Here is a 25,672-nt window from a genome sequence, read left to right on the forward strand (position 1 = left end):
CACTAGTATCAGGAGAGGTCATGTTCACTAGTATCAGGAGAGGTCATGTTCACTAGTATCAGGAGAGGTCATGTTCACTAGTATCAGGAGAGGTCATGTTCACTAGTATCACGACAGCAGCTCATTTGTCTTTGGACTTTTTCCCCTTAGGACTTCCAACCCTTGAGGACTTCCTACCCTTGGTGGAGTTCACTTCACTCTTGGTCTTCTGCAGGCGGGAGAAGATCTCTTTGAACAGGGCCTTGTACTCTGGGGTGTTCTGGCCCAGCCTCTTGTCCACCTGGTCTACCTGCCGGCTGATGCCCTCCAGGGCCTCTGGGGTGGAGGGGGTCTGGGGTGCAGCAGCCAAGGCTGAGGGGCTGGGGGTGGCCATGCCGCAGTCCTTCATGGAGGGGTCTCTAGAGACAGGGCGTGACGTCTGCACCCCTGCGTGGCACATGCTCTCCTCGTGGCGCCGGCACTTCCCCAGCAACTCCTCGTATTTCTCCAGCAGGGCGTGGTACTGCTCGTCCACTTCCCTCAGGATGGACATGCCCCGCTTGCGCACGCCGTTGGCGTGGATTGCGTAGCTGCCCTGTCGCCTGCCAGAGGCGTCGCAGGCCGAGATGGCGTTGAGCGCCGTGTCGCTGCAGCTCTTCCTGACGGGGCCTCCCTGCTGCACCCCTCCTCCTGTTCCTCCGGACTCCCCCGTCCCCTCCCCTCCCTCCTTTTTCCCCGATCCCCCCTCGGGTGTGTCGGTCTCGGGGGCATTGTTGAGCAGGGTCTGCTCCAGACCCTCATCCAACAGACAGACCCGGGACCTCCTCAGCTGCTGCATCTCCTGAAGCTCCGCCTCCAGCTCCTGCACTCGCAGCTGGCAGCCCTCAGCCCCCAGGAGGCGTTGTTCCATAAGCTCAAACTCCTGCAGCACAGCTGTGCACTCCCTCTCTGCCCCCTCCCTCCGGCCCCGTTCTGCCACCATGGCGGACCTCAGGGAGGAGACCACACCTTTTAGACGCTCGTTCTCCTCGTCCAGCGGCCGGCGCTCACGCTCAGACACCAGGTCCACACTGCCGGGGTTGGCCACCAGGAAGCCATCCTCATACCTGTAGAGCGATACACCACACAAAGGAGCACAAGGATACAGCAGGGAAATTGCATTCTTATGTAATCTGAACACCATACATTCAGGTCATTTGGCAAATGTGCTAAGCATATTAGCATACTTTCACATACAGTACTTTGGACTTTTGAGAGAGAGACTACATAGAACATTGCTCTTTACTGTACTTTGGTGCAGTGCAGAGTTCTTTAAGGCAGGGGAAGGAGTGGACAGTCTTGCGTCGCTCCCGCTCCTCTCTGTGGTTCCTCAGCTCCTCTAGTGTACGTAGTTCCTCCACACGAGCTGTCATGGTATCCACCTGGGCCTGCAGTGTCTCCATGGTACCTGTCAACCTGTAAGCGCACGCACGCACACACACACCCGAAAGTGGACTAAATCTTATTTACATCACAACATAATGTACAATACTGTACCGTGACTATGCTGAGCCTGTGTCACAAAAACAACGGTGAGACGCATTTATTTACTATGAACAGTAGGAACCATTCAAGAACTAAGCTTGTTAACTCTTAAACCAAATATTTCTTAGAAATCCTTGGTATAAACACAGTGAAGAAAGAGGTCATGGTACAGTCTTACATAGAGTGAATGCTCATATTGTAGATCATAGCAGCGAGAACAACTCGGGAGAGTATTAACCCTCACCTGTCTACCTTCTGCTGCGAGGCCTTGCTCTCTATAACCAGTTTCTCATTGGTGATCTCCAGCTCTCTGGCCGTCACGTCTAGCTGCTCGTAGACCTTGGCATGCTGCTCGTTCATCTCCCTCAGCATCTCCAGCTGCTTGGACAGGTACTGCAGGGGGAATAGACATGTGAATGAAGACATGGACCTTACAAGGAGACAATCTAAAGAGTCTAAAACGGATAGAAAATAACTGGACATCTATAGGTTACATCAGTGCAGATGGAGAGGAGAGGAAGCTGTTTTAGACTATTGAGACACCCAATGCCAGACACTGCTGTAAAAAAATATAAATAATTAAGGTAAAATCAGTCACATGGATATGACAGGATTCCATTGTGGTTAAGCAAAATAACATCACAATTTCCTAATTCCTGTCTACAGAAACAAATGTGGATCAACTGTATTCTTCTTCTCCAGCAGATTAAAGTGTGTGATTGGTTGAGTCGGCCATCAGCTTTGTTGTTGCCTAATAAGGAGGCCAGTCTTTTTCGTCTAATGAGGTGGCAGATCTAGCTCAGAGTCAGAGGAGTCAGTGGGTTCCTCTCTCCCACACAGCCGCACACTCTAAGTAAACACACACTCTCTCGCTCTCCCACTCTCATGCAGCTGCACTCTGTTCCTCTCCTATCAGAGCTCTGCAGGGTTTAATTGACTTGATGGCGCATCAAGGAGAATGTAATTGGGCTAGCCTAGAGAGAAGAGCCACTTTGCAGGATCATGAAGTGCACCGTCAGTAGTTTAAAACCCACACTCTAGCTAACACACCAGTCCGGTGCCATGCTTGACAATATGGCCTCTCAGCAATTCAACATTTAATTGTATTTTTACATTTTAGTCATTTAGCAGACGCTCTTATCCAGAGCAACTTAGTTAGCTACCTGAAGATGAATGTACTAAGTGGGACAACCACATAAAGGCATAGAAAGTACATTTTTCCTCAATAAAGTAGCTCTCAGTAGAGTTAGAAAGGGGAGCGGTCAAGTGCTTGTTCAGGTTTTTTTTTTGGGGGGGGGGGGTGTTAAGGTGATGAGGAGGATTATTTAAAATACTGTTTGAAGAGGTTTCAGATGTTTTCGGAAGATGGGCAGGGCACTTTGCAGGATCATTCATGAGATGTACACAGGCTCACACACAGTTAGTGAAAGTGGTATGATGCTATACCTCGATCTCCTGCACCTGTTCCTCATTGTTGATGTACATCTGTTGTAGGGAGTCCTCCAGCTCCTTGTTGCGCTCCAAAAGGGTCTTCCCCAGCTCAGCTGCCAGGTGCAGGTCTGTGAGGGGACAGAGAGGAGGTCGAGAGAGTACTGGTCTGGATACAGAAAAACAACTATTTTAACTCTTTCATTCACCAGTAATATCGGTAGTTCCGGCATTAGCCCAGCTCAGTTCAAGTGTTGCGTTGGATCATTATGGACTGTTTTAACTCCATTAATGCAATACTTTCTGGCTTTCCTTAAAGAACGAGCAATAGAGAGAAAATCCCCTCATTCAATTCCCCTTGCTGGAGTAAAGAAAATGTAATCCTCCATCTTCTCTGACTAAGACCAGCTTCTGTGATCTCTGCTAAGATCAGCTCAAGAAAATGGAGTCTGACTGCAGGGGAAAGGAGGAGGATAAGGGAGAAAACCTAGTTAGCACAGGCTCTGTCTGGAATACACAGGGCAAAACAGAAATACAGGTAATCTCAGAGCTTGTTTACCATTACTCCTGGTCAGAATGACAGAAATATCCCGCTTTGTTCTTATTACCCCACTCCAAAAAGAAGAGCGGCTGTACAGTCTACATACAAGCGTAAAGGTTTTAGCTGCACCGATTGGTACACATACAACTTTGTCACAACAAGATTGTTTAACATTTTCCCCAGAAACCAATCAACTCCAGCACATCTCTGCTCTCAATCTGCTTTGACAGACATTTCCACAAAGAAACACACATACAAACATGATCCCATTTTAGACCTGGGAGAGATAAGGGCAGCGAGTCACTTGGTTTCCACCAGCAGCTTGATGGATCCATTATTCATCGGGTGCTGCAGTGACGAGGCCTACTTGGACTGAGAGTAAGGATGAAGAGGGGAGCTGTCCTGGCTCCAACATGCCTGCCCCACATACTCAGAGCCCATGACAGTACAGTGGGAGGAGATGGGGTGTTAAACAGAGAACAATTGACCTCCATTACAGAACATGAATGCAGCATTTTAAAATCAGCACAGTGTATGGTGTTAGCACTAACAGGAACACAACAGCGGGGAACACCATGCTGCTGCACAGTACACATCTAAGGAACATGAGTTGAATTATAGTATGGCTGTCTGGAGCAGTAGCTGTGTGTGTGTGTGTGTGTGTGTGTGTGTGTGTGTGTGTGTGTGTATCAGAGATAATGCAATGAATGGCAACAGGAGCTAACCATTCAAAAGGGGCAGAGGATAAGAGGCCCGTCTTCAACATGTACAGTACCAGTCAAAAGTTTGGACACCTAATCATTCAAGGGTTTTTCTTTATTTATTTGTACTATTTTCTACATTGTAGAATAGTGAAGACATCAAAACTATGAAATAACATATGGAATCATGTAGTAACCAAATATAAGTGTTAAATAAAAAGATATCTTATATTTGAGATTCTTTATTTGTAACCACCCTTGATGACAGCTTTGCACTCTTGGCATTCCCTCAACCAGCTTCATGAGGTAGTCACCTGGAATGCATTTCAATTAACAGGTGTCCCTTGTTAAAAGTTCATTTGTGGAATTTCTTTCCTTCTTAATGTGTTTGAGCCAATCCGTTGTGTTGTGAGAAGGTAGGGTGGTATACAGAAGATTACCAAATAGGGCTAAAGACCAAGTCCATATTATGGCAAGAACAGCTCAAATAAGCAAAGAGAAAATGATAGTCCATCATTAAATTTAAGACATGAAGGTCAGTCAATATGGAAAATGTTAAGAACTTTGAAAGTTTCTTCAAGTGCAGTCAAACGATATGACCGCCACAGGAAAGGAAGACCCAAAGCTACCTCTGCTGCAGAGAAAAAGTTCATTAGAGTTAACTGCGCACCAGATTGCAGCCCAAATAAATGCTTCAGAGTTCAAGTAACAGACACATCAACATCAACTATTCAGAGCAGACTGCATGAATCAGGCCTTCATGGTCGAATTGCTGCAAATAAATCACTACTAAAGGACACCAATAAGAAGAGACTTGCTTGGGCCAAGAAACACAAACAATGGACATTAGACTGGTGGAACTCTGTCCTTTGTTCTGATGAGTCCAAATTGGAGATTTTTGTTTCCAACCGCTGTGTGTCTTTTTGACGCAGAGTAGGTGGACGGATGATCTCCGCATGTGTGGTTCCCACCATGAAGCAGGTGTGATGGTGTGGGCGTGCTTTGCTGGTGACACTGTCAGTGATTTATTTAGAATTCAAGGCACACTTAACCAGCATGACTACAGCAATACACCATTCCATCTGATTTGCGCTTAGTGGGACTATCATTTGTTTTTCAACAGCACAATGATCCAAAACACACCTCCAGATGCTACGTGACCAACACAAAAGTGCCTGGTACACATTGTCTAAAGCTTAAAAGTTAAGTAATCTCATGTTTGTGCCTTTATCAAAACGCTGCCGCACAACGGTTGCTTGTGCTGGCAAACGGATAAGAATCTGAGTTTGCTGAGAGGGCAAGAGATATCCCGGTAAATAGGACAAATCATGTACCCACTTCATTGAAAACAAGTGAATAACATAAGAATTGTAACAGGACAAAGCAATGACACTGTGAAACTGACATATCCCCATGGCAACCTTGGCACACACACAGCTCATGTGCACTGCAGCCTTCTGCACGTGTGGCTATGCATCATCATTATGCCCTCGGATGTGTATAAATCATATAGCATCTAGTGAAGCACATCACAACCACACTGCACCAGCTGCTACAACTATGACGACATACCCTACCATCTGGACAGACAGGATACACATGTTGAGCTGATGATTATGACCACTGAGGGCAGCCTTGAATACAGATCACTTACATAATAATCACATATTCACTCTGTGTGAAAGTGGGTGTAAATAGACCATAGCAAATACGATATGACCCCTTGGTTGGAACAGCATGCTAAAACTGTACTATTACAACTTTATATGCAGGGTCGCACCTGGTTCCCAAACCCTGACCAGGGAAACACAGATGAGACGCAAAGCTGCTTTTATTCCCTGGATCATCAGTCAATGGGGCGATGTGGAGGACGAGGGCTGGGGAAGGACATATACTGTACATACAGTTGAAGTGAGAAGTTTACATACACCTTAGCCAAATACATTTCAACTCAGTTTCTCACAATTCCTGACATTCAATCAGAGTAAAAAAAAACCAGTCTTAGGTCAGTTAGGATCAACACGTTATTTTAAGAATGTGAAATGTCAGAAAAATAGGAGAGAGAATAATTTAATTTGGCGTTTATTTCTTTCACCACATTCCCAGTGGGTCAGAAGTTTACATACACTCAATTAGTATTTGGTAGCATTTCCTTTAAATTATTTAACTTGGATCAAACATTTCAGGTATCCTTCCACAAGCTTCCCACTATAAGTCGGTGAATTGTGGCCCATTCCTCCTGACAGAGCTGGTGTAACTGAGTCAGGTTTGTAGGCCTCCTTGCTCACACACGCTTTTTCAGTTCTGCCCACATATTTTCTATGGGATTGAGGTCAGGGCTTTGTGATGGCCACTCCAATACCTCGACTTTGTTGTCCTTAAACCATTTTGACACAACTTTGGAAGTATGCTTGGCTGTCATTGTCCGTTTGGAAGCTTTAACTTCCTGACTGATGTCTTGAGATGTTGCTTCAATATATCCACATAATTTTCCTCCCTCATGATGCCATCTATTTTGTGAAGTGCACCAGCCCGTCTTGCAGCAAAGCACACCCACAACATGATGCTGCCACCCCAGTTCTTCACGGTTGGGATGGTGTTCTTCAGCTTGCAAGCCTTCTTTTTCCTCCAAACATAACGATGGTCATTATGGCCAAACAGTTCTGTTTCATCAGACCAGAGGACATTCCTCCAAAAAGTACAATATTTGTCCTCATGTGTAAATTCAAACTGTAGTCTGGCTTTTTTATGGTGGTTTTGGAGCAGTGGCTTCTTCCTTGCTGAGCGGCCTATTAGGCAATGTCGATATAAGACTAGTTTTACTGTGGATAGTCGTTTTTGCCCATTTCCTCCAGCATCTTCACAAGGTCCTTTGCTGTTGTTCTGGGATTGATTTTCGCACCAAAGTTCGTTCATATCTAGGAGACAGAACAAGTCTCGTTCCTGAGTGGTATGATGGCAGCATGGTCCCATGGTGTTAATACTTGCGTACTATTGTTTGTACAGATGAACGTGGTACCTTCAGGCATTTGGAAATTGCTCCCAAGGATGAACCAGACTTGTGGAGGTCTCCATTTTTTTTGTGAGGTCTTGGCTGATTTCTTTAGAATTTCCCACGATGTCAAGCAAAGAGGCACTGAGTTTGAAGGTAGGCTTTTAAATACACCTCCAATTGACTAAAATAATGTCAATTAGCCTATCAGAAGCTTCTAAAGCCATGACATCATTTTCTGTACTTTTCCAAGCTGTTCAAAGGCACAGTCAACTTAGTGTATGTAAACTTCTGACCCACTGGAATTGTGATACAGTGAATTATAAGTGAAATAATCTGTCTGTAAACTATTGTTGGAAAAATGACTTGTGTCATGCACAAAGTAGATGTCCTAACCGACTTGACAAAACTAGTTTGTTAACAAGAAGTGTGTAGAGTGGTTGAAAAACGAGTTAATGACTCCAACCTAAGTGTATGTAAACTTCTGACTTCAACTGTACCTCATCCCACCATCTGGAACTCACACCGCCTACTATCCTAATATACCAAAGTTACCCTTTATAATAAATGATTGCTAGGAAAATACGGCTTTGACCTATTTCATAACTTGTGGGGACATTTAAAATGCTAAAACAATAGCGTCTTTCCCGTTCTGTTTCAAAATATGGGGATAAGACCAGAGGTGGGAGACACTGCTCTGCCAGATCAATACACAGGGAGTGAGAGCAGAGACTACACAGATCCTCATCTATGTCTATCTAGCCATTAGTGGAGGAAGAGACAGACGATTGGGGTCCAATTGAGTTAACTAAATCAAACAGTTGAGGACGAGATACAAAAGGGCGTGTCACTCTATAGGAGGGATGTATTATCAGACTAAGCCCTGGGTGAATGGAAAAGCCCCCCCACAACCCCCTTGGGTTGTGCCGTGGCGGAGATCTTTGTGGGCTATACTCGGCCTTGTCTCAGGATGTGTCCTCGGATGGGGCCACAGTGTCTCCTGACCCCTCCGGTCTCAGCCTCCAGTATTTATGCTGCAGTAGTTTATGTGTCGGGGGGCTAGGGTCAGTTTGGGTCAGCTAGGGTCAGTTTGTTATATCTGGAGTACCGCTCCTGTCCTATTCGGCGTCCTGTGTGAATTTAAGTGTGCTCTCTCTAATTCTCTCTTTCTTTCTCTCTCTCTCGGAGGACCTGAGCCCTAGGACCATGCCTCAGGACATGATGACTCCTTGCTGTCCCCAGTCCACCTGGCCGTGCTGCTGCTCCAGTTTCAACTGTTCTGCCTTATTATTATTTGACCATGCTGGTCATTTATGAACATTTGAACATCTTGGCCATGTTCTGTTATAATCTCCACCCGGCACAGCCAGAAGAGGACTGGCCACCCCACATAGCCCGGTTCCTCTCTAGGTTTCTTCCTAGGTTTTGGCCTTTCTAGGGAGTTTTTCCTAGCCACCGTGCTTCTACACCTGCATTGCTTGCTGTCTGGGGTTTTAGACTGGGTTTCTGTACAGCACTTTGAGGCTATATAAATACATTTGATTTGAAAAGGTTGTGTCTATTATGTGCCTTTTCAAGCATCTCAAAACATAGATTCTTTAGGAGCATCTCCATTGTTGATCCCCATTTTTTTTATCAGAGCACAGACAAAGTTAGTAAATGTATTGTGTCTTCAGTCTAACCAGTAATAAATCATTTTTAAAAAGACAGAACTCTGACACTTCCCTCACGCAACGATTGCAACTGCATAGAATCTTTGTTCAAAATTTCACAGAATCCTGCGAATGTCAACCAGTTGTCTCCCTGAATTATCCCACTTGTTTTAAATCATCTCTCGGTCTGTCAGCCTGATGTCAGCCCCCATCACCTAATACCTCACCAGCACATCCCCATGCAAGTGGGAACCACAACTCAGCATTTTGGTGACTTGAGAAAAGTAACCGAGGGCAGAGGGTTGGCACGTGACTGTTCATCATATATGATGTGAGAGATGGAGGGTGAAGTCAGACAGACAGCAGGGTTATTTTGAGAACACGCACTTCACTGACAACATCAGAATATTTGGAAAATAGCTAGATAATGGATAAAGGGAAGTCTAGAACAGTGCCTATACACAGAGAGGTTGAAATGAGAGAAATGGAAGTAGGCCTGTGTGTGTGTCAGAGAGAGAGAGGCGAGAATAACAAGAGTATAACATGGTCTGACAGGAAACCTGCAGCAGAATTTCGATAGTTCCCACGCCTCGTTCTTAAATGTATGGGACTTGGGGTGATGGGGTCTGTCTTGAAGGTGCATGAGCGCCATCACAATTTCTCAGTTTTATCATATCAAGGATAATATCAACAAGACAGTAGTCCATTCCAGACACGCACGCTTGTATATCGAGCCAAAATTGCAGAACATGTAATGTATTCTTCAAATGAAATGTCAATAATATTATATTTTCTTGAACGGCCAATTAGCATCCTTTGAGACATCTTCAGGTTGTTGCATTAAATGACAGTGATGAGGTCGGTAGCCAGCATCAGCTGCTTTATGCTGGGACTGTTTTTATTGTATCGGAATGATTCGCATACAAGGCTAAACAACATGCAACAAATATAACCACGGTCACAAAGCAACAACAATGGCGTGTCAGTCTACTCACCCTGCTCCAAATCACGTTGGTCGTACCATGGCTCATCTTCCTCCGTAACAAACTCCTCCATCCTGCCTGCACGAAGCATCGATGCTCGGTCTATCGTTGTGGATGTTCACTGTGCGCTCTGCTCTAACATCTCTGACCGCTAGCCCGGAAGCAAAAGCATGCCTCGTATGATCAAGAAATCTCGAACTGCGCAGCCTCCCAAACCGTAACCCTTTCATCAACCTTTATCATTCACTAAGAAAGCCGCGGGCGCACCTGCCCCCAACAATCTGCAATGAACCATTCGAATGAGACAGATGCATCAATTTACCGCACCTGACACCAAATTAATATCTCAAGGCCGACAAAATGCACGCACAAACTGGACACTGTAAGCGAGTCCCTATACGCAACGACAGCACTGTCGGCCTACAATAAAAATAGAGAATAACGTACGAAATAAATTGTACAATATTGAGACGTGTACGTTCACTGAACAAATGTGTGAGACTGGCAAATGCCACTCATAATTCCCCCCCGCCATTGTAATTTACGTAGACCTCCAGCTGTTGTTACAAGTCCCCACTCACTCGTGCTTTGCACCGATATCTCCCCAGATCCATTCTGCAACGATCCCCAACCCCTTCCCTATACAGGGGAAGATTCTGCTCCATAAAACAGTCTTTCCACTTAATCTAATTGTATATTGCCTACGAGCCAATTAGTCACAACCACTAGACATTCAGTGTTAGAGATTTTATTTTACAGGTCTCACATGGAGCAATAGTGTGTGAAGGCTGGGTTTTGTTTAGATACATTTCTGTGAAGGCTGGGTTTTGTTTAGATACATTTCTGTGATGGCTGGGTGTTTTTCCCCCATTGGTGCATCAAGTGCTCTTTGGATTCCATCATGTTTGAAATGACTGACTGTTTGAAAAGTCACCCACCCTGTCACCAACCAGCACAGGCAGACGTGTCCAGCTCTGATCTTTTAAGAACTTTGTACCAGATAACCATAAGGACAAGAGAAAAAACTAATATTTTTGGGGATTCCTCAGCATAAACAAAAGTTCTCATTTAGAATCTCATGAAAACAACTAATAACTAACAACAAAAAAGACATTAAATTACATCTCTAAAATCAATCAAGGATAGAGTGTGGTTGTTACACATCCAGCTGGCTGTCCTCTTTAGTCAGGCAGAATGACAGACCGGGTAGCAGCAGGGTTTGGCCTGGTATAGCAATAGCATCCATGTCCTATTCACATGGTGCTAACATCAAACAAACGCTCTGTTCGGCGTTGAGCAGGGATGACTACTTGTTCCATAGCAGCAGCAGCAGACGTGCTGTATATAGTACATGTTTAATAGCCGCCATTACAGCGGCTCTCCAAGCCACGACAGCATGAGCCTGGAGTTGACACAGCATAGCAGCATATCATCTCTGTAACGGCTCAGTATCTTGGCCTGGGAGAGATGTGAGGGAGGGAATCAGTTGGAGAGAGAGTGGAGGAAGGGATCAGACCCCCAGGTTGTTATCCTCCTCCACCTTTCTGTTCATAGTCCCGCCTCCTCCCATCCCTCTGTGTTCAGAGGTCTCAGTGCTGTGTGGTCCCTTCAGGTGCTTCCAGTCTGCTTCACTCTCACAGCGCTTCACACTGCTGAAGAACTTCTTTATCAGATTCCTGGCCTGCATTTTCACTGTGGACACAAATATAGTTCATTATTAGAAAAGGCAGCTTGCGCTAGTGAGCATCACACAATGTTTATCTTCCTCACCTTGACCTCTTCCCCTACTCCTCCCCTCTGCTAGTAGATGAGACAAGTAGCGGGCAAATGACTTGAACAGCTCCTACAACAAGGAAGATTTGGAATACTACGATTTGAAAAAGTGACAAATGAAGAACCAAATATCTTCATCACAGCTTATGCCCCTTCCCTCTCTCCCTCACCTTGGTGGCAAACTTGCCCTGCGTATAGAAAGGGTCTAGACAGCGCACCACAATGTCAGCCACCTCCTTCAGAGACACAGGCTTGGGGGCTGTGCTTGGGCTCCCTGGCTCCAGTACAGTCTCCTGGACTTTGGGGTTAAAGGTCACCTTCTTCCTGCTGTCCTGTAGGGGGCAGCTGCGCTTGGCTGAGGGGAGGGCCTCACTCTCTTCACTGTCTGCACATAGCTGACACACACACACAGAGAAAATGTGGTAGTAGATGTTAACAATGATGTCATCATTACATTACTGTTAAAAAACCATGGACAACACAATAAGACTGTTGTGGCAAGATAATATTGATCTCCATACCCTTAGTTTTAGCAACGATTTAGCCTTGCTTTCATGTGCATTTTGCCTGTGAAGAAGACAAAGGAGTTTAGAGAGAGGCGCAAAACGGAATAAACCAGTAAAATACTTTATCTACAACTTCCGAGGGACATCTTACACTGTGATAGAGTCCAAGTCCAGTTTAGCTTCCTCTTTAACCTCTTCATCATCATTATTATCCAAGTTGTTGATTTCTGTGGGGATGGTGTCCATAGGGATAGTTTCAATGGGGATGGTTTCCATGGGGATGATTTCCATGGGACTAGTGTCCATAGGGATGGTATCCATGGAGACAGTAGCAGGTGTGATTTCCTGAGTGGGGAGTGACTGGGGTGGTATTGAAAAGGCCTGAGATGACACATCATTGGTTCTTATCTCCACCTCTTGACTCTTTTCAATCGGTTTCCTCCCAAAGTACTGGGTAATGTTGAGGGAGTTCTTAGCAGCCTCTGCTAGCTTCTGCTTCTTGCTCAGGGCCTTGCCTCCTGTCTTGGTGGGACTGTTCAGGAAGGCAGAGACTGCATTGGCTTTAGCTCTGATGGAGGAGCTGATGGTTGGTGCTGTATCTCCAGTATTTGTCTCCTTCCTCTTCCTCCTCTCCTCCTCACCGGCTGACTCTCCAGACCCAGCCAGGCAGTCAGGGCCCCCGCTCCCTGTCCCACTGTTGGCCCCTGGACCTGTAGTGGAGCCCTCACAGTTAGAGGCCCTCAGCAGCTCACTGGCAGTCTGGAAGGGGTTGGAGGAGCCCCTCAGACCTGCTCCTATTCTCTTCCGCTTTAGCTGGTGGAGAGAAGGAGACACAGAAGGAAGGATGCTTAGTTACTAATAGAACCCAGTATGAGACTGACTCACAATAACACTGACCGCATCCTGTTACTAAATGGGCTGAGGCAGTCTCAATGCATTAGCCAGTAGATACATATTTAGTCATTACTGCTGCTTATAAAGGAGCACTACAGTATTTTCTAAGGCGAAGTAAAAGCAGAGTCCTCTGTGTGCTGTGGTGTTGGGCCTTACTGAGTAGATCTGTGAGGCAGGCGTGAAGCCCTGCTGCTCCTCAGTCAAGGAGGAAGAGGAGGAGGCTGCTTCGTCTTTGGATTCAGTCTTTATCTCTGTGGATTCCCCAGAGCCGCTGGTCCCTTCTCTTCCTCCTCCTCCTCCTCCTGCAGAGGCAGCCCCTCCCTTCTTCATCTCTGATACCTTTAGGAACAAGAGATAAGTTAGATGAGTGAAAGAATAACTTTAAAAAAATAGCTTCCATAGGACTCAATACATAAAGTGACTTTACAGTTGTACAATAAACCAGACAGTAGTCAGGAACTATTTACTCTCTTCAGGACAGCTGCTTTGTACAGGTTGGAAGACTTGGTGATCTTGAAGACCTCATGTTCAATATCCACTGCCAAGGAGAGTGTTTCAGATCTGGGTGAGGGGCGGGGGAAAAAGGCAAAGAAAGAAATCCAAGTGTCAGTTCAGTTGTCCCAGTGGCATCAATGACTCGGTATTTTAGGTGCATGTGGTTAGTAGTGACTGGTACCTGTGTGTGTCTGCTGCTGCCACCTGGTGGTTGTTCAGAGCCTCCTGTAACAGGGCCACACAGTGCTCCCGGGCCTAGAATTGATGCACACATTTGGCACACACTCTCATCAAAACTATTGTTTTTAAAGGTAAGTGGAGATGTATTCATTTTATTTCCCCCCTCTATTCAAAGGGAACGTGTCATTGAGATTTAAAGCATGTCTTTACAAGGGAGAACTGGTCAGTAGCAGCTCCAGAATAAAATCAACACTATACATATATTTATTGAAACTTTTTTAAAATCATGACATACAATCAGTCAGACACCGCTAAAAAAATACAAATGGGGCTAAGTTTTTCCTTGAAAATGGCTATTCTTGTAATACATGTATGAACCACAGTGGTAGTACAATCCCCTTTCTGTTCCCTCGATCTGCAAACATAGATGTCCAGTGCTCTGTGCATTAGATCACAAATTGAGTTTGGGACCCGGGATAAGCCAGCATCTTTTTGGGTGAACGATTTAAAGCAGAATTTAATTATGGATTAATAAATAGTTTCTAACAAGCTCATGATGGTGGAGATGCTGAATACACAAGGACATGTGCATTAAACATCAAAAACATGCAAATGTGCATATTGCTTTGCAAGTACGTGAGCATGCATGTGAGCATGCGCGTGTGTGAGACGTTTCCATACTAGAGCTGTACCTTGACAGTGAGCCTGGGGATTTTCTGGCTGCTGGCCTCCCTGAGTGGGCAGTTATCATCTGCAGACACAGTTGAACACAATATCCAAACCCATTCAGTCACATAACAGTATTATTAGACAGTCACTTAGCTTGTCTACACTGATATTACAACAGTAGAGAACCCACCTGGGGGGATAAATGAATCTTTGTGTCCCTCAGACACCTACAGAGGAAAGAGAGAGAGAAGTAAACAAAGGGAAATAAGACACCCCCTCACACTTCTATTGTCAGTTAGAGCAGAGAACCTACAGAGGGCCCCTCAAATTCCTCACTCCAGCACTAGACCGCTCTCTCTCTCACCTAGTTTCTAATATTTTCAGTGTTCCAAGCCCCATGCTGTTGCTGGCAGCATCTCAAACCAACAGTCTCAAGATAATGGCTCAACTCAACACGTCTTTTGTTTGTCAGGATTAATAGTATTGATTTGAATAGCCCTGTTGTGCTGATTTGACTCCACATATGGGAGAGATTTACCACATGGTGCCTTACAGGGGCCCCTAGCCCCATAGCCTCCTTGCCTGGCTGACTGTCTGGCCACAGCTGGAACACAGATGTGGAGAGAGAGGAAGCTGCTAATGTGTATGAAGGTTTGTTTACTGAAGCAATGGAACGCTTATGAGTCAGATGTTGTGTATAACAGTATGACAGCAGGGCTGTCCATGTACACAGTACATGAATGCGAGGTTTCACCTTGCGCAGGTTCATTTGTTTCTTGAAGAGATCTCCAAACTCCTTCCTCCGATGCTCGGAGCCATCATCATCACCACCACTCTCCCAGCCCTCCTCATCATGCCTGAGGAGATGACATCACCACAGACCTCAGCATTCCTACTGTACTGTCTATGAGTGACAGCTAGAAAACACATTTTAAAATCAACAATACATTTGAAAATAATCCTAATCCAACCAAATACTGCATCCAAAACATGACTAGCGAGTCAGAAGGAAATCCCCCCCCATCTTGCCCTGTTAGCAACTAAAAACTACAACAAATTTTAGCCTGGATGCCAGTCTATTTCTACTTTAGACCGGCCTCCAGGCTACTAGACCATTGCATTTCTGACCTCTCAAAGCCGTAGCCCTTCCTCCCCCCGGCGTAGAGGTCACGGTCAAATCCAAACGGGCCCCTGGGCTGTGTGCTCCAAGCTGCTCCAGTCTTGGTGCACAAAGTGGCCCCCTTCTCCAGCTGGGCCCGCACAGCCTTGGGGTCACGACAGTAGTCACAGGCCCCCGCACAGTCCGGCTTCTGGTCCCCAAAGAACTTGGAGATGGTGGCATGGCGGCAGCTGAGAGAGCCCAGAAATACGGGTGTGAGAGAGACAAACATATTGCAGACATGCTAGAGGTCAAAACCCTAGGAGGCCTTGCATTCACAGAGTATCTCAGTGGAGCCCAGTGTCTCAAAATGCCTGTTTGACCACACCTATTTTGATTTGAACAAAACTTACCATACATATTTGCCCATGATAGAAGTGGTCAGGAAGTGACTTTTTGGCAGTGGTGGAAAAAGTACCCAATTGTCATACTTGAGTAAAAGTAAAGATACCTTAATTAATAGAAAATTACAACAACAAAAAAAGTCACCCAGTAAAATACTACTTGAGTAAAAGTAGTTGGTTTTAAATATACTTAAGTATCAAAAGTAAATGCAATTGCTAAAATATACTTAAGTATCAAACTTTAAATAATTTTAAATTCCTTAGATTAAGCAAACCAGACAGCACAACTATCATTGTTTTTTACATTTTACGGGTAGCCAGGGACATGCTCCAACACTCAGACATAATTTACAAACTAAGCATTTGTGTTTCGAGAGTCCACCAGTAGGGATGACCAGGGGTGTTCTCTTGATTAATGCGTGAATTGGACAATTTTCCTGTCCTGCTAAGCATTCAAAATGTAAGAGTACTTTCGGGTGTCAGAGAAAATGTAAATATTAAAAAGTACATCATTTTATTTAGGAATGTAGTGAAGTAAAAGTTGTCGAAAATGTAAAATAGTAAAGATACCGAAAAAAAACAACTACTTATGTATTACTTTAAAGTATTTTTACTTAAGTACTTTACACCACTGCTTTTTGAAACCTGAATGCCAAAACATTTAGGCGATATAGGTGCTCAAGTTGACTTATTTTGCATACCCCACCATAACATGAGACATCAATGTCTTAAATCACTGGAAAAGATAAACAGTTGAGTTTGATATAATTTAAAAACATACAAAAAGGGTTGTCAAACTATCATCTGAGGTTTTTGAATTGTGCCTGCCATCGGTTGAGACACAGCATACTCTTGAATACAGGGTGGTTGTCATGTTTTAGCTGATAAATTTACTAAAATGTGACTAAAATAAAAATGTCTACTTTTAAAAATGGTACCACAGAGATGGTTGGAGGTCCACACAGCAGAGAATGTTGACTTGAATGAGAATATCAGTTTGTTTAAATAACATTGTCAATCTTCCATAGGAAACCTATTGAAATCAAAGAAATATAGATCATAGAATATACATTCCCATTTAAGTTGACATTCAATTGTGGGTGGACCAGCAGCCATCTTTATCGTAGTAATTAGAAGTAAACATTTTAATTACATTTAAAATGTCAATGGTGTATCGGCTTAATTGCAGGGGTCTGAAGGGATAGGTCCATTCTATGAATTATATTTCTATGATTGAAATGACACCCACCCTGTACTCAAGAGCATGTTGTGTCTCAACTGAAAGAATGCATCAAATATTTTGACAACTCTTTTTGAAAGCTTTTAAATGATTTCAAATCTAACTGTTTATCTTTTCCAGTGATGAGGACATTGTGGGGTATGCAAAACTGGTCCACTTTGAGCTAGAATGTTTTGGCATTCAGGTCACAACAAAAGACACTTTCTGACCACTTCTACCATGGGCAAATATGTATGGAAAGTTTCATTCAAATCAAAATGGGTGCGGTCAAACAGTTATGGAAATCAAATGCAGTGACTCTGAAGGAGTGTGAAGTGTATTCTCCAGTAAAAGAACACCCGTTTATCGATACGTCTGTGAACTGGATGCGTTTTCTGCTCACTCGTAGACACACCACTCCCTTCTATTCTGACAAACTCGATTGATGAGGAGAAAAATGGGTTGTGGGTGTGGAAAGACTCCTGAGTGAATAATGTGAAACAGAGACGAGGTTCTATAAAATAACTGCTTCCCTAGAGTCTAGTCTGAATAACAAACCAAAATGATCTACTTTTAGGAGACTTGTAGGTGAGTGAGATTGGTCATGGGTGGTGGTTGGTGAGGATGTTACTGTTCTAAATGACTTTTAAATAGATTAACATCTGAATGTCTATTCACTCTTTAGAGTATGGCTGTTCTGCTTCTTTGTATAACAGCTGGCTCTTTCACGCAATATTATGTAATGTATACGCGCACACACACACACACACACACACACACACACACACACACACACACACACACACACACACACACACACACACACACACACACACACACACACACACACACACACACACACACACACACAGGCTAGTGTCTCTTGGAGGAAAGTCACCTCCATAACACACAAAGCAAGACTACCTCGGATGGAAACCCAGTCTCCACAGCTTTCAAAGAGTGGGGAAAGAGGCAGTCTCACCAAGGGAGGAGGGGAGAGTAAGAGACAGACAGTGAGAGAGACAGAGAGAACGAGAGAGAGAGAGAGAGAGAGACAGGGAGCGAGAGAGAAAGAGAGCGAGAAAGAGCTCATGAAGCAACAGAGTCTTTCCAGAGGAGGAGTGAAGGAAGAAGAAAACGACCCACAGCAGAAGGAGCTGATGAACTAGCCTATATTAATACAGCAGGCAGAGAGCACAAAAACACAGCAGGAGTCCTGTGTAAGTGGAGATAAACAGTGTTGATATTGCACAACCGCTGCCTTTTCCACTGGCACCAAGAGATGACAACAGCTACTACTAACTGGGAGAGAAGCAAGAATAAAAGTGGAGAGAGAGACGGTGGAAAGCAAACCAATGACAGCTGGAGAAAGCTCAAATCGAGCCCGATTTGTTTCCTTTCTGAAACCCAGAACAGACTGTACAGAGGACAGTAGTGCAGTGGATGGGGTTTTGGTCATCTCTTGGCTTCGATGCTAATCGCTACTTGAGGACTTATCTCTGCTAACCCTAATCCTGAAAAGGCCGCTGGGTCGAGGAGGAGAAGTCACCACCTCTGTGTCACTGCTGGCTCCAACTCACCCAGCAACACACAGGGAACTCGCTCTCCACACTCACTCAGGTAGGTGTTGGTGCTTGTGTTACATCACGAACTGATTCGCTTCGTTAGACAAGCACAGTTTAGCACCTTTATTTACTCTGTTGCATATCTGCAAACTACCCATACAGTTCAGGTGAGTGTATGCTGGTTGTGAGTGTGTACATGTAGCCTATATACATGCAAATACAGGCCAGAATAACAGTCAAATAGGGAGGCTATTTACATGTGAACACAGTGTGGACCAGAGTTGGAACAGCTCTAGAAGGAGAGCACTCTTCCTGTATGTCATTATCATAATGACATTTCTAACAGCTAAATATTTAGCTAGACTTTACTACTGTGGGAAGACTTGCTCCCATACCCCCCGGCCTAGCCGTGAAACCGGAGACTGGTGAAAGCCCAGTCTGACTGGGATCTATCACCACACCAGCTGGTGGGAGTCTACCTGGGAGAGAGAGACAGAGCAGCTGTGGGAAACAGCACTAAAGTAAAAACTATTGTCAGCGGAATTCATACAAAATACATTGGCCAGAACACATTCCACCACGATGGACTCGGTCTGGTCCAGCAACACAACAGGAACAGAAGCTCTTTAAAAAAGGGACACAGACAACAGGACAAAGAGACTGAGCCAACAGTCTGGTATCTGTTTTACATGCCATACCTATAGTCAATAAAGCATTTTACTATCAAATTAATTGAATCACTATTCTATTTGTCTAAAGACTTCCCCTTTAATAGAATCAATACATTCTATATATCCTAATCCAAGTCAATCTAGTGTTGTGATGAAGAGAACAGACATGTAATGTAATCAAGTAGCCTACAGTGTGATCAGGGTTGGGAGAGGAGAAGGTGCATAACTAGAGAGAAGAAGATAAAGAGAGTGTGATGAGGAGGAGAACTGTGAAGGGATGATCATGAGATAATTCATATGAGCAGGATCCTGTCTTGGCATCAATTGTCCAATTACCCAACTGCTATTCACAGTTTATAGGGAACATACTTTCCCATAGCAACAGCAACATATGTCCTACTCATATGTACATAATGAATAGACAGAAACTTAGAATATATTTTAACACACAACAAGGCAAATATCAGAGTCTGCCCTTGAAATAACATAGATAAAAGTCCTCCTTTTGTACAGTCAGCCAGTGGGACCCTTCTCTCGGTATCATGACAGTTGTGATAACTGTGGTGTGTCAGTCCACAGCTATGCTGCTGGGAGAGCCCTAGAATTACTCTAGTAAGCTTGGAACAGACACAATCCCACTGACCCAGAAAAACTTAATCCTTCACACACCAACATATTACCAGATTATAACACACTTTCTAGATCCTCCTCTTTCTTATAGGAGGAGCTGGAATCTGTTGATTTCGCTCTGTCCTACCTACTCATCAGAAACACATGCACTAGCAGCTCGCCTATAAATTCAAGGATGAACACAATGGTTTGTCAACATTCCATTGGTGTCAGGTCATCTACATAGTTAGACAGTAACATACAGCATCTCTGACTTCTAGACTCACAGTCCATTATGGGTGAAGAATAAGGAATGAAACAAATGCCTAGATTCTAATAATTCTAACAATATATTGTAATAATAATCCATTATTAATAATCAATAATCCATCGTTCATCCAGTTTTATCCCTTTATTTGTGGCTTCAGCAAAGTGGTCACATCACACAACCTGCACCCAGATACTACAGAGTTGCACCCCCCCTCAGTGTGAGGGACATGATGGATGCCAGGGAGGAGATGCTGACCCTGCTACAGAAGCTCTGGGCCAAACTGCAGGGTCTCCCCACCGCCAGCCCTCTGGAGATGGGGGCCTTCGCTGTCCTCGTCCTCTTTATCGGTAATCTACACCTCTCATACATAATATATACATAGATATAACACACACACACACACACACACACCTCTCAGTGGAGATATACTCCATACACCTAACCATGTGCTTCAGAACATGTCTTGCAAAGGATGAAACTCCAACATCTTTAATATCACTTTAGATAGTGTGAAATCAATCATCTTGTCTGGACAAAATTCAAATAGGTAGGCTAGCTACTATAAAAGGTGTTGTCAATCGTGTGTTCTTTCCTAGTGGTCTTCCTGCTCATGCTGCTGATGACCTGTTTGACGTGCTGCTGCTGTCACAGAACCAGAACCAAGGGCCCACATAGTCAGCTAACCTGAGACAATCCCCACTTCCCCCAATAATGAGGAGAGACATTATAAACAGGCACTCTATGGAGTGCCACTGTATCACCAGGAGAGACATTATAAACAGGCACTCTATGGAGTGCCACTGTATCACCAGGAGAGACATTATAAACAGGCACTCTATGGAGTGCCACTGTATCACCAGGAGAGACATTATAAACAGGCACTCTATGGAGTGCCACTGTATATCCAGGAGAGACATTCTGGAGAGGCACTCTATGGGCCTCTTAACCCCGGAGGAATGATGAGGACCCGTGGGGAGGGTGTGGAGCCCATCTATAAAGGAGCCCGGCCTTTGAACAACACACCTCCATACAAAACACACACAGAGCCTCCCTGAGAAGCAGTCAAACAGGCCCGGCTTTCAGGAGTATCAACATTCCATGGGGCATCCCTGGGCTCTGCTGGCTAACAAAGCAGTCTTTGACGTGAGAGATGGACAAGACTAGACCTCTAGGACGGCTTCAACTGATCCACACAACACAAAGAACACAGGAGCATGGAAACACACACAAAAGAGCCCAATAGAAGCACAGGAGATTGCTTGGGGAGATTTATGTCTGTCAGTTCTAGGATGTATGGGTGTCAACTCAACCTCTGCCACTGGCTCATAGATTCTAAGAAAGAGCCCTCTGCAGTTTCCATCAACAACTCACTTAAATTGAGGCATCTTGCCAAACCCCTTAGAAGACATATGGCAACACTCTTACATCTAAAGGACTTCCTTTGCTTTATTTACTTGTTCAAGTGCTAGATGAAACTAGGAAACTCAGAAATGTCCGACTTGCTAACTGGTTGAACGCGGCACGTGTATAACTACAACCAGTTAGCAAGTCGAAAAAGTCTGTTTCCTAGTTCCGACTAGCACGTGAACACAGCATTAGCTCAGCAAAAACAAGCCATTATCTCATTCCTCAGGCGATTCAGAGGACCATGCCTGCCCTCTGCTGCCTTGTAATATGCTTCACAGTTACACACAAAAACAGAAAAAGAGTAATGCTGTCATTTCCATATACTTGTTGCATAGGTTAAAAAGGGCATCTCTTCCTTCTGAAAAAGCATTTTCTTAGCCTGCCTAAAATAGTGCAATACGCTTTTGTATCTCTCTTACATGAAATAAAACAAAATGCAGATGATTGTGGTGAGTTATATCAGGGGTTCCCAAACTGTTGGCTGCTGCAGTCCACACACACACACACACACACACACACACACACACACACACACACACACACACACACACACACACACACACACACACACACACACACACACACACACACACACACACACACACCGCAATTTCAAAATGATGGAGTGCATCATCAGTTTCTCAGTCATTGCAGACCTTAGAGAGCCATTTATAACTTGTCCGAAATGTCCAGATCAACCAGCCTGTTGATTTTTTGTAATGTTTGAGTCACTCAAATATCACATGACAAAACATGTAGAATTGCAAGAAAATTTGCTTTAAAACTGCAAATGTTTCTCCGCACACCATGACAAAATGTGTAGATTTGCAGGAAATATTGTATGTTTTTAAACCTGCAAAATCTTCTCTCCTCCAACAAAAAGGGTGTATCATGAACAGTGCTTGTGGTCACAGAAATAGATGTGGCGCGCGAGCGCAGGGGGAGCGCGAGATGTTCCCCAATGCTGGAAGAGGGGGCCTGAGTGTAAAAGTTTGGGAACCCCTGTGTTATATAACACTCACCCCTCTTGCTCACAGAATGACACCATGGCCTCGAAGTCTGTGATGGAAGCCTTGTCCTGATCTTTCTCGGAGCCACGCTTTGCCTGCAGAGAAATCACACAATCATTCGCTCAAAGTTAAATAAACAAACATAAAAGGATTTGAACACTCTACACACCAATTGCAATCCCCATGCATTTACAGCACCATCATATTGCTATACTAATAACAAGCCCGTGAGGCAGGTTGACAGTGTAGTCTAGACGTAACCTGTTTGCGGGCCACCTCCTTGCGGATGAGGAAGTTCAACTGCTCCCTGTCCTTGGGGGAGTAGTACGTCCTGCAGGAAGAGGGCAGGCCGTCTCGCCCTGCACGCCCAGATTCCTGGTAGTAACTGGCTAGTGACTTGGCAAGGTTCCAATGGGCCACAAACCTGACATTAGATTTGTCCACCCCCATGCCAAAGCTGATGGTGGCCACAATGACAAGCACCTTACCCTGCATCCAATCAGTCTGAGCCTCTGTGCGATCTCCTGCCTTCAACCCTACACAAGCAGGAGTTAAAGGTCAAGAGTCATGCCGCCCACTTTGTTATGTCTCGTCTCTCCATCAATAAAATAATCTGCTTGATTCTTATCTTTATTAAACTTTAACATTGCCATTTACTATCCTACCCCACAATGATTGTAAGCCCTTGAGGAATGTCTCACCTGCATGGTAAGGCTTGGCCAGGACTCCCAGCTTAGTCAGTTGGTAAGCCACCGTCTCACAGCCATCTCTGGTCCGACAGTACACAATTCCACAACCCTGAAGAAAGACATACAGATAAATATCCCAAGCTAAGTACCATGCACTGATTATAAGGCTGGATGACATATTGAATTCATGTTTTAGCGCAATATTCCAAATGCCTGTATCACAACAATCACTTTTTGTATTTTATGACCGTTTGTCTGCATTTTCTCATGTCTTTTTGGTCTTGTCTCCTTTGCACCTTCCCATTCTCTCTCACACACACAGGCCCCTCCCCCTTCCACTCACAACAACAAAGATGACACATCACTTCCTCCCTGATAAGTGGTTCAACTCACTATTTGCATTTAAGGTTTGTTCCAACAGAATCGGTCATAGGAACACCGAAACACATTACTCTGATTACACCATCCATTATTTTACTGTAATAGAGGAGAAGTTAACCTTTCAACTCATCAAATTGCATGCAGAGCAGACACTAATAAAACCAGAGAATCAATTAACACAGATTCTGGTAAATTTATGTTCAGTTTGTTGCAAACTGGGCATTTTCAGCTAGATCGCTGAATATTGCAAAAAAGCAGGTTAAACTATTTTGATAAAATAATTACATTATTAGTGGGTTTTATGGTTGTGGAAGGCTTATATTTACCCTAGGTATAATTTCACAAGCCCTGAATTCATTAGGTTATTGCTGACTGTTTGAAATGCAGTGTATTTGACCTTTAAATCTAGATATATATTGTGAATGGCCCATAATTTAAAAATATAGACTTATGATTTTTAGGCCACAACGCCCAGCCCTAACTGATTACACCATCCATTAGATTGAGTAGGAAGAGATACTGCATATAAGGAGAGAGTCAGAGGGGAATCTAGTCCACCAACCTGTCCTTTGGGGCATTCCCCCATGGTCAGGGCCTCCCTGATGAAGGCATGTAGGTGCTTGTAGGGGTCCTCTAGTAGCTCCCTGTACACCACCTCATAATGCAGGTTACTGCGAAACACAGGTGTGGCAAAGGACAGCGGTGATCGCAGCCTCAGGGACTTTGCTATGTCCTCCTGCACCTTCTGGGGTGCCGTGGCCGTCAGCGCCACGCAGGGTATCCCGGGAAGACGGGCACGCAGACTGCCCAGTTTGAGATAGTCTGGTCTGAAGTCATGCCCCCACTGGGAGACACAGTGAGCCTCGTCCACAGCCAGGTAGGAGAGGAGGCTCCGGGAGAGTAGGCCTGTAAGGCAGGGCTGGAAGGCAGAGGAGGCCACCATCTCTGGGGTGATGTAAAGCAGCTTCAACCTGGGGCTCTCACTCTCCAGATCGGCCAGGATCAGACGGCGCTCCCCTGCAGGGAGCTTGGAGTTGATGGAGCATGCAGGAATGTTCAGGTCCCTTAGGTGGTCCACTTGGTCCTGTTATGGTGGATACAGAGAAAGGGATCATCATTGAAGAAACCTACAGCTCGCTATGCAGTTAAGGATAGCTCAGTCTATATCAGAATCAATCACGTAATCAGGACAAATTACACAACAGAAGAGAATGCTAAAGAAGAGAGACTGACCTGGATGAGGGCGATAAGAGGGGATATGACCAAGGTAATACCCTTAGCCAACACTGCGGGAAGCTGGTAGCAGAGGGACTTCCCTGCCCCGGTGGGCATGCACACAAAAACATCCCGGTCACCTGCACACAACAGGGGCAGTAATTTACAATTTTCCATCGACAGTCCGATTTGGGCAACGGCATTACTCAGATATGTTTAATTACAATAGCTGATCATGCTAGCTAGTAGTAGGTAACAGTCAATGAACTGGTTGAAGAATTTGCTAATTAGATAGCCCGCGGCTTGCTAAGATTAGCTAAAACTAGAAGAGCCGTTCCTAGGTCCAACATGTCTATTGTGGTTCTCACCTTTAACAACTGCTTTAACAACGTCCTCCTGCTTCTGGGATCGGAACTTATCGAACCCAAAATGGGTTTTTAACGCCTTTTTAATGGAAGTCATCTCTTATCCAGAAAAATGTCCAACTTGACAACAAACTTCATTCTCTAGTCGTCGCGTATCGATGACATCATGCCAGTCGGCACATAATAAGGAAGCCATATTTAGTGAATCTCTTTAAACATATTTTATCTACGGTTCTCTTTTAAATATACATTTGTATGTAATGTCAAATGACCGAAACAGATCTGTTTATATTTTGTGCAAAAAAAAACATTAAACGCACACAACTGATTAGATTCATCATCCATGGGTACACGCCTTTGTTTCCCTGGCCAATGAGAGTCGAATGCGCTGTGATTAGCACCTGATTAGCACGACCCAGACCAGGACATATTTTAATGCTAGAATTGTTT

General features: G+C 44.5%; 2 protein-coding genes across 3 annotated transcripts; both read right to left on the bottom strand.

Annotated features, from left to right (window-relative positions):
• Positions 1–118: 118 nt before the first annotated feature.
• Positions 119–10,400, bottom strand: LOC118365594 (cerebellar degeneration-related protein 2-like). The gene is made up of 5 exons (XM_035747934.2): positions 9,813–10,400; positions 2,950–3,062; positions 1,748–1,896; positions 1,270–1,434; positions 119–1,085 (listed from the first exon to the last, which is right to left on the bottom strand). The coding sequence occupies exons 1-5, from the start codon at positions 9,889–9,891 to the stop codon at positions 122–124; spliced, it is 1,470 nt and encodes a 489-aa protein (XP_035603827.2). The 5' UTR covers positions 9,892–10,400; the 3' UTR covers positions 119–121.
• A 132-nt stretch (positions 10,401–10,532) lies between these two features.
• recql5 (RecQ helicase-like 5) lies at positions 10,533–25,480 on the bottom strand. 2 transcript variants are annotated; one of them, XM_035747940.2, is made up of 18 exons: positions 25,226–25,480; positions 24,876–24,997; positions 24,205–24,726; positions 23,274–23,370; positions 22,834–23,108; positions 22,585–22,667; positions 15,446–15,667; positions 15,072–15,174; positions 14,508–14,544; positions 14,341–14,399; positions 13,650–13,723; positions 13,441–13,534; positions 13,130–13,312; positions 12,231–12,892; positions 12,095–12,140; positions 11,744–11,968; positions 11,571–11,643; positions 10,533–11,492 (listed from the first exon to the last, which is right to left on the bottom strand). In XM_035747940.2, exons 1-18 carry the CDS (start codon positions 25,317–25,319, stop codon positions 11,311–11,313), a joined length of 3,153 nt encoding a protein of 1,050 aa, XP_035603833.2. In that variant the 5' UTR covers positions 25,320–25,480; the 3' UTR covers positions 10,533–11,310. The 2 variants fall into 2 exon arrangements, with proteins under 2 accessions (XP_035603833.2, XP_035603836.2); XM_035747943.2 differs by lacking the exon at positions 10,533–11,492 and having other exon boundaries at positions 11,571–11,667.
• Between the last annotated feature and the right edge of the window lie 192 nt (positions 25,481–25,672).

Source organism: Oncorhynchus keta, chromosome 32 (genome assembly GCF_023373465.1).
Source record: "Oncorhynchus keta strain PuntledgeMale-10-30-2019 chromosome 32, Oket_V2, whole genome shotgun sequence".
Taxonomy (NCBI): Eukaryota; Metazoa; Chordata; class Actinopteri; order Salmoniformes; family Salmonidae; genus Oncorhynchus; species Oncorhynchus keta.

Excerpts from the sequence above, each read along its gene's own strand:
- LOC118365594 (XM_035747934.2), bottom strand. The coding sequence starts at position 9,891 with ATGCTTCGTGCAGGCAGGATGGAGGAGTTTGTTACGGAGGAAGATGAG. Across the intron at positions 3,063-9,812 it reads CCAACGTGATTTGGAGCAGG|ACCTGCACCTGGCAGCTGAG; the intron begins GTGAGTAGACTG and ends GTCCCCTCACAG. Across the intron at positions 1,435-1,747 it reads TCGCAGCAGAAGGTAGACAG|GTTGACAGGTACCATGGAGA; the intron begins GTGAGGGTTAAT and ends GTGCGCTTACAG.
- recql5 (XM_035747940.2), bottom strand. The coding sequence starts at position 25,319 with ATGACTTCCATTAAAAAGGCGTTAAAAACCCATTTTGGGTTCGATAAG. Across the intron at positions 22,668-22,833 it reads AGGAGGTGGCCCGCAAACAG|GCAAAGCGTGGCTCCGAGAA; the intron begins GTTACGTCTAGA and ends ATTTCTCTGCAG. Across the intron at positions 15,175-15,445 it reads AAGGGCTACGGCTTTGAGAG|GCATGATGAGGAGGGCTGGG; the intron begins GTCAGAAATGCA and ends TCATCTCCTCAG.